Source organism: Rousettus aegyptiacus, unplaced genomic scaffold, assembly GCF_014176215.1.
Source record: "Rousettus aegyptiacus isolate mRouAeg1 unplaced genomic scaffold, mRouAeg1.p scaffold_m13_p_5, whole genome shotgun sequence".
NCBI classification, from domain to species: domain Eukaryota; kingdom Metazoa; phylum Chordata; class Mammalia; order Chiroptera; family Pteropodidae; genus Rousettus; species Rousettus aegyptiacus.
Window position 1 is genome coordinate 61,049,665 of NW_023416308.1, and position 7,443 is coordinate 61,057,107.

General features: G+C 47.5%; 1 protein-coding gene across 3 annotated transcripts; it reads right to left on the reverse strand.

Annotated features, from left to right (window-relative positions):
* Nucleotides 1-2,046: 2,046 nt before the first annotated feature.
* IZUMO1R (IZUMO1 receptor, JUNO) lies at nt 2,047-7,058 on the reverse strand. 3 transcript variants are annotated; one of them, XM_016158654.2, is made up of 6 exons: nt 6,834-7,058; nt 6,084-6,161; nt 5,651-5,794; nt 4,678-4,866; nt 4,122-4,257; nt 2,047-3,976 (listed from the first exon to the last, which is right to left on the reverse strand). In XM_016158654.2, exons 3-6 carry the CDS (start codon nt 5,786-5,788, stop codon nt 3,708-3,710), a joined length of 732 nt encoding a protein of 243 aa, XP_016014140.2. In that variant the 5' UTR covers nt 5,789-5,794; nt 6,084-6,161; nt 6,834-7,058; the 3' UTR covers nt 2,047-3,707. The 3 variants fall into 3 exon arrangements, with proteins under 3 accessions (XP_016014140.2, XP_016014141.2, XP_016014142.2); XM_016158655.2 differs by lacking the exon at nt 6,084-6,161 and having other exon boundaries at nt 6,734-7,058; XM_016158656.2 differs by lacking the exon at nt 6,084-6,161 and having other exon boundaries at nt 6,979-6,997.
* Between the last annotated feature and the right edge of the window lie 385 nt (nt 7,059-7,443).

Consider the following 7,443-nt stretch of genomic DNA (forward strand, 5'->3'; position numbering starts at 1 on the left):
GTCTAAGAAGTAACTGAGATCCCACTAAAAGATTTATTTCTAAGTGTTCCTTTACTAAAAGAATGTGAAGGAAACCGCCAGGGAACAGGAGGTTTCAACAGATATTTAGAAGAAGGAAAGCATATAGAAGCACACCACAGGGAACAGAGGTGGCCGGAGGAAGTGGAGGAGGCAGCTGCAGTGGAAGCCAGAGCTGATCTGCTGGGCAGAACCTCTGAGAACTCTGGGCTCAGAGTTGGCAGGCATGGGGGACAGAGAGGGAAAGTCTACACATGCTTAGGGGGAACTTGGAAGGGGAAACTGGGAAGAGATATTTGATAAAAACAAAAAACAAAAAACTTTGGATCGTGCTGAAGTTTCACACGCGTTGAAGTACCTGATTTTGGCACCCCAGAGAGAACCATCCTTATTCCAGCATTTGAAGGGTCTTTACTGCCAACTCAGTCCTGAGAGAGTGTATATACAAATCAACAATATCTAGTTGTACATAAAAATAGAGTTCTAACTCATTATTTGCAGTAATCAGCCCAGAAAACCAGCCTTCTATCTATAACTCAGACTCAACAATAATTCCTCTAATGATCAGTCCCAAATGTCCAGGACTTGATTAATAACTGACAGCTTCTCTAATTTTTAATCCCTACTTCCAGCTGAGGAGCAATCAGAGAAAGCCAAATATGCACCTCACATAGGATAGCCCACTTCTAGTTAGGTCATCTACAGATCTCCACTGCCAACAGGCTGAAAATAAAGTTTTCTTTTTTTCCACTCTAAAATTCACCCTCTACTCTGCCTCCCTTTGAGTCTCTGCCAAAACGCAAGTAATAGTGGCTGATGCCCTTGTTAGGGAAGCTCTGAATAAATAGCCTTTGTTTGTTCTCATTTAATCTTCATTTATTTCCATACTCTGAAGCAAAGTCTTCTAGTCATCAACCCTTCACATGTACCCACAATTCCTCATCAACTTTGCTAGTCATGGGAGAGAAGACTTACATATACAACCATGGAGGACCCCCATCGCAGCTAATAGAAAAATCAACCCAGCTCTCACTCTTAAATATGGACGTAAAGCCAAAGTCACCAGACACAGAGAACATCAGCACAAAGGAGATCAAGATAAACAGAACAGATTGACTTTGGAGGAAACAGGCCATTCAGGGACTAGAAACATGCTTTAAAAAATTCTAATTAGATCTTCAATGAGATTTGGGAGGATATTACATCCATAAAACTGAAAACAGCAGGCAGTGAAGAACAACAAGGGAAAATAAAAGGTCTCCCAGAAATTAAAAGTGGATTGCTGAAATTAAAAATATTAAGGGATTAAGTTGAGAAACTCTGACAGAACAGAGAGAAAGAAAATAGCCTGAATGTGTGGCAGAAAGATAAGTCAGCTTTGCAACTTTTTCGTAGCTAAATTCGGAAATGGTTAGAAGTGGGTGCCTCTGGGCAGCGGCCCTGGGGCTGAGGGGCTGGATGGCTGGGGTGCTGTTTCTTTGTCAAAGATCCTTTGAGCTATATGTTTTACCAATGTGCAAGGATCACTCTGATTTAAAAAGTAATTTAACTACAAATCTAATAGTTTCACTCCACTACTTAAAATATACCACTCCTTCTAAACACATAGGGTAAGAGAGCTCAGTCTCTCTTTCCCGGAGGTGACCGGTCATGAACCAGCCTCCTTTCCCTACAATCCCCACATCTCTCCAGCTCTGAACAATGACTTGTCAGAATGTTGAGTGTAAGCTTTATGAGCTGGGACCAAGGGTCAGACTTACCTGGTTTCAAACTTACATACGCTTCTGTCATAGTTTGAAAAATGGGACGGTGGGCCCAAGAGTATCTCAAACCTTTTGTGAGGCTCAAATGAGCTCACACATGTTAGGAGCTTATGAGAGCCCAGGCAGAGTAAGTGATCAATAAATAGCAACACTTATTAGGACTCCCAAAACTAGTCTTGTCTGGTCTGTCTCAACTTTAACCCTACTTAGACTATTTTTTAAAAAATATTTATACCTAAGAATATTCAAATAAAGCCATTAAACTCTCAGGTTTATTACCAAGCACCCTCCCTCAGATACTCCATAAAGTCCTCAATTCTTAAAAAATTTTATCTATATTTTAGAGGCCACAATTTATTAACATAAGAGCAATGAAAGGTCCTGTTTCATATAGTTTGTGTTTTGGGGACTCAGCTGGTTTTGCCTAGCATTTCTTTCTGTTCTCAATAAAGTGACCCTTCTTCATCAGGGCTCAAACCTCACCCCTTGTGAGGCCTTCCCAGCATCCCTACCCCTTGTTCTTGCAGATTTCCAGTGAAGAGCTTCATTGCCACTGCTGCTGTCTGTCCTTGACTCCAAACTCCGACTACCTCACCTGGAAGGATGCTCTTTGTCGGTTTTAGAACTCGAGGGCCCTGCCTGTAAAGAGGTTTGCTCAGTGAAGGAACACATTCGAGGTTAGCATGGGAGGAATGCAGGTTGAATTTAACTGATGAGGACTCGCTGGTGTCTGTGAGATTGAGTAATTGTATGAAAAGTCAACTAAGGTGCAGACAGAAGCTTCTCTTTGTAAAGGGAAGGTTCAAGGGAAGGTATCTATACTGGGAAGCTGCTGGGTTTCAGGCTCCAGAAGGTTTTGAGTGGCAGTGGCTGCCAGTTCATTACTGAAGGGACGAGAAGGCTGCTTCAGGACACCTTCTCTAGTTCCATTCCGACTCTTTTGTTTTGTTCTTCAGGACGCGGCACTGCCCAAGAAGCACAGACTGTATATATCCCAACGAACAATGGCACTGGCTTTTTCCTTTTTCTAAGTTAAAATTATCTGGTCCAACTATCTCACTCCTCTCAGCAGAGAGGGAAACCAAGACAGTCTTACATGGAGGTTAGAGGACTTGTCAAAGTCAGATAGAAGATAGTAAAGCTGGATTAGAACTCGGGCTTCCAAAATTCCAGACAGTATGTTGTGATTCTGGGGTTCAAAGGAAGAGGAAGAGCTGAAAGCAGTTGGAAGAGCTGCTTCAATCTCAGTATCCAGAATAGAGCTGGTGATCTGGGTGGCCCCATCCTCACTGTTCTGGGGTCTTTTGTACAGTATATCACTTACTGGAAAAGGAGATTGTTGAAAGTACTCCCACCAGAGAGGCGTTGTAACAGGATGTAACAAGAGAGCCTGGTGCATGTTAAGTTCATCATTCTTAGGTACGTAACAACCAACTTTGCGGCTTCAGTGCAGGAGGCAAACTGGCTCCTTCTTTGTGCAGCTTGATTTCCTGACCATAAAGCTAGGACAGAGTGAGTCACGCAGAGAGGAAAGGTCAACTGCTGTGTTAGTGGAGGTACCATCATGGGATGGGAGGCCGGGGCTGTCACCATCAGCACTGCTAGGGAAAGGCGTCACTAGATGAGAAGGGCCTGGAGTCCCACATCAGAGCCCCATCATTCTTAAAGGCAGGAGGGGGTGGGTCACCTTGGTGCATCCCACCCCTGGTTGCCTTCCAGGCAGGCAAAGGCAGAGCAGAACAGCAGAGGGGTTCTAGAACCAAATGTGCAAGGCTCAGGCGCCAAATCGTGTAGCCTCAATGTGCCAGCAACACCCTAGCCTGTGCTGCTCTGTTTAAGGAAGGGACTGAGGAAGGAGGCTGCTATGGCCCAGCCCAGCCCATACCTGGGGGAGTGTAACCATGTGTGTGGGAGAAGAAGGAGCTCTCAGGAAAGGAATGGCAGGAACAGAGAGAAGGACAGGAGAGTAGAGGAGAGTTGCCAGGATGGGGCAGGGCTAGCAAAGAGGTGGGCCACCGCCACATTGGGGTTGCCCTGAGCAGGCTCAAACCACTTCTGAAGACACTGCCCACTGTTCCTATGTGCAGGGCTTGCCTTGAAGGAGTTGCTCCAAATCTTCTCACACAGGTCAGCTGGGGTGGGAAAGTAATAAGGGAAAGGGCGGCAGGGGGCCCTTGCAGGACAGCGGCTCTTCCCTGTGGGGAATTAAGGCACAGAAATCTTACCCCCTACTACTCCCATCCTCACATCCCCATCATTTGCCTAGGAAATGGCACCTGTCCTCAGGTGGATGGCCTCTCATGCCCTAATTTTCCCCAGGCTCTGTCAAGTACTGCTCACCCCGACTCCAGTCCCAGCTGCCATGCCAGTTGGATTTGCAGGTGTAGGACGTGCGGCAGTCTGCCCACCACTGCTCACAGTCCTCCTGGCACAGTGGTGCATTCAAAATTCGCTCTCTCTGCCCACTCGGATCCACCTGGGTGCATGCATGGCCAGAGACAAAAAAAAAAAATAGCAGAAATTTGAAGACTGTCAATAGCTACAATGGTACTCGTGTATCATATGGACATTCTCTTATGAAGTCTGTAAGGATTATTTTACCAATGAGAACACTAAGGCTAAGAAGCTAAATAGTTTGTTCCAGGCTACATGGCTTCTGTTCCTACATACAGAAGATGGGATTCAAATAGTCTCTCATTCTACTGTTCTTTTCTGACCAGTCTCCTCCCTGCCTCCCCAACTCCCAGAGGCAGCTTCCTCCCCATCCCTTTCCCAGCAGAGACCTCTGACTCCATTCTTGTCCACAGAGGGACAGCGTTTTCTGTTCCTTCTAGTATCCTGTAGCTCAGAGCACTGCACAGATGTGCCTCGCGCATCCCCAGCTCGTTCTTCCCACCTGCCGGATCCAGGGTCCCAGGTTTGGGGAGCACTCGTAGAAGCAGACAGCCTGGATGAAGTGCTTCTGACAGTCTGGCATCATCAATCCACAGTGAACCAGGCTGAAGTTGTAGAGCAAGGACACATCCAGGTGAGCTTCCCAGCTTGTGTTGCTTGTGCAGCAGGCATTGTCCCTCCAGGGGATGCACTGAAGGCGGAGGAAGAAGCAAAAGGTGGTGGTGGTGGGGAGGGGGGAAGTTGGAGGTAAGAGGTAGAGGTTTGATGAGTGTCTAGGGCAGAAAGGTAAAAATGTCCCCTAGAAGAAGACCTGAACAAGTGCAACGTTTTAGGCCAGCACCCCCTGTGTAGAAGGAATGCTGATGACAATCTGTCAATATTCACACCTAAAGGGCACCTGTACCCTGACCTCCCTACTACAGGCTGCCACAGTCCCATAGAAACATGACTTCCAGGTGCTCAGCTTCCGAGGGACAACCAAGAAACCCCATGAGACCCAGGGGAATGTGGGTTTGTACTGGGTCAGAGGGCACCATAGCTGAGAAGGGCTCAGTAAATGCCAGGTAGATGCTAGCTCTGCTCTTCCTCCCACATTCCTGTCAGTGGCCTTTAGGAGCCTGGGGAGGAGTCACTTAAGTCATGTTTCCCCAGAGCCTATTGGTGGGAAGGCTAGAGAAGAAGGACCTTGTTTGTTTGAATCGATGCTGAACCAACAATGGGTCTCTGGGATCACCACCTGCCCCTGCTCCCCAAGTGGCCAGGTGGCTCAGAAATGAGAACTTTGAATCACTCAGCAATTATGATCTCAAAAGGTCATAGTGCCCTTCCAGTGGGCTTTTCCCAAATCCCAACCTAAGGAACCAAACAGGTCAGGGTTGATGAGGGTTCAGAAACCATCTTGGCATTTGTGTCCCTTCCCTGATCTGCCAAAAACAGCCCCACTCCCACCCCTGGGCCAAGTCTAGCCTCTATACCTCCTCGTAGAGCTGATCTTCTGGGCTGGGCTCTTGCTTGTGGGGCTTGGCCTTCATGCAGATATTGAGCAGCTCATCCCCAGCCCAGATGGGCATGACTGTCCAGAGCCCTAAAATGAACTGCCACCACCATTCCATGGCTGACTGCAGAGAGAAGACCCACCTGCTCAAGTGACAGAGAAGACATCCTGCTCCACCCCCTCCATTATCCCCTGGGGTTACTAGGGGCTTCGACACTCCCTCCAGCGCCCATGATGCTCTGGCTGCTTCTAGGGCTTCTATCTGAGGCAGCATCATAAAATGTAGTGGCAGGTAGAACAAACCTTAGAGGTCTGACGCCTACGCCCAACATCTGTACAAATGCAGAAACTGAAGCCCAGAAAGGAGGAAGAGACCAGCACTAAGTCGAAGGTCAGGGTAGAATGATGCCTACCTTCCCTGGCCCTTCTCCACTCAGAGGTGGTCTTTCTAATTCGGATCCTGGTAACAACAAATGCTCAGTAACCAGATTCTGCATGGAGAAAAGGGCATGGTGGGACTAGGTGTTAATGGAATGCAAAAATACTGTTTTCGATTTGTGGTTGGTTGAATGCAATTCTTACCCCCTCAAATGCCAACTCTGACTCCAGCCCCTCTGAAGGGCCCATGCAGGACCTGCATCTCCTCAAGCAGCTGCCCCCTCCCCCATCTCTCTAGAGTAGTAGTTCTGCCTCTACCTGCCTCAACCCATCGCAAACCCAGCTGAGCACAAGGCTGGGCAGCTAAGCACCCAATGGCCTTGCTGGCAACTCAGAGCCAGGAGCATGCTCTCAAATGTGAGAGCCTTCCACATCCAAAGCTGATTCCCGTTACAGGAATGAGGAGGCCAGCTTTCTCTTGGTCTTTGTTGAGCGCTGTGTTTCTAACTTCATTCTGGGTAGTTCTGATAATGGGAGGGAATGGAAAGAAAGGCTAAAGTGGGGGAAATGGCAGAAGAGCACCCTATCTCAAGTTCCCAACAATTTAGGAAACAGGGCTCACTCAACCTTTACCCATCCAGGAGCCCATGGGCCCTCCACCCCTCCCCAACCCAGTCCCTCAGACCTTTCAGGAATTGGCTGTGGACCTCTCAGAGTGGAACAGAAAACCTCTGGCCTAGCCCAAGTTTAGAGCCTCAAACATCTGGTGATGGATACCCCAGCACCTTCTGAGTCCAAATCGAAGGCTGCCCTTTCTCCTCAGCACCAGTTTCAAGCACAGACGCAGACGTAGAGTATTTTTAAAGAACCAGGTATGTCAGGTAAAAAGAGGAATGATGCTATCCCTTCTTGTGTTTTCTTCATACTTACTTTGAAAGGAAAAGCTACTCTCTCCCACTTCCAGAGATTGTGAGGCTGAGACTTCTACAATCCGCCCATTTATTACCCACTCCAGTGCCTACTAGGTCCAGGTGCAAATGCAGAACTCCAGGTGGCTCCAGTTAAATGGCTTCCTTCTTACCCAAGTGTAGGGCCCCCCTGTGGCTGGAACCATGGGGTTTCTGAGAAACATTTTAGCTTTCTCAGAGAAACAGAGACCCAATAGTGGGTGAGATCCTGGGCTCTTTAATCAGCTACTGCCTTTCTCTTAGCTTTGCTACTTGCTAGCTGGAAGCCCTTGAGAAAATGACTTAAACTTTGTCAATTTCACTACCCCATAAAAGGGGCTGTTATAATGGGATGGTTGGGAAAAAGAAATGAAAGTTCATGAAAATGACTTGGCATCATGCCCAGTACAGAGTAAATCTTAATGGTCTTCAATCCTATCTTCTTATC

Excerpts from the sequence above, each read along its gene's own strand:
- IZUMO1R (XM_016158654.2), bottom strand. The coding sequence starts at position 5,788 with ATGGAATGGTGGTGGCAGTTCATTTTAGGGCTCTGGACAGTCATGCCC. Across the intron at positions 4,867-5,650 it reads AAGATCAGCTCTACGAGGAG|TGCATCCCCTGGAGGGACAA; the intron begins GTATAGAGGCTA and ends CTCCGCCTTCAG. Across the intron at positions 3,977-4,121 it reads CAGCTGGGACTGGAGTCGGG|GGAAGAGCCGCTGTCCTGCA; the intron begins GTGAGCAGTACT and ends AATTCCCCACAG.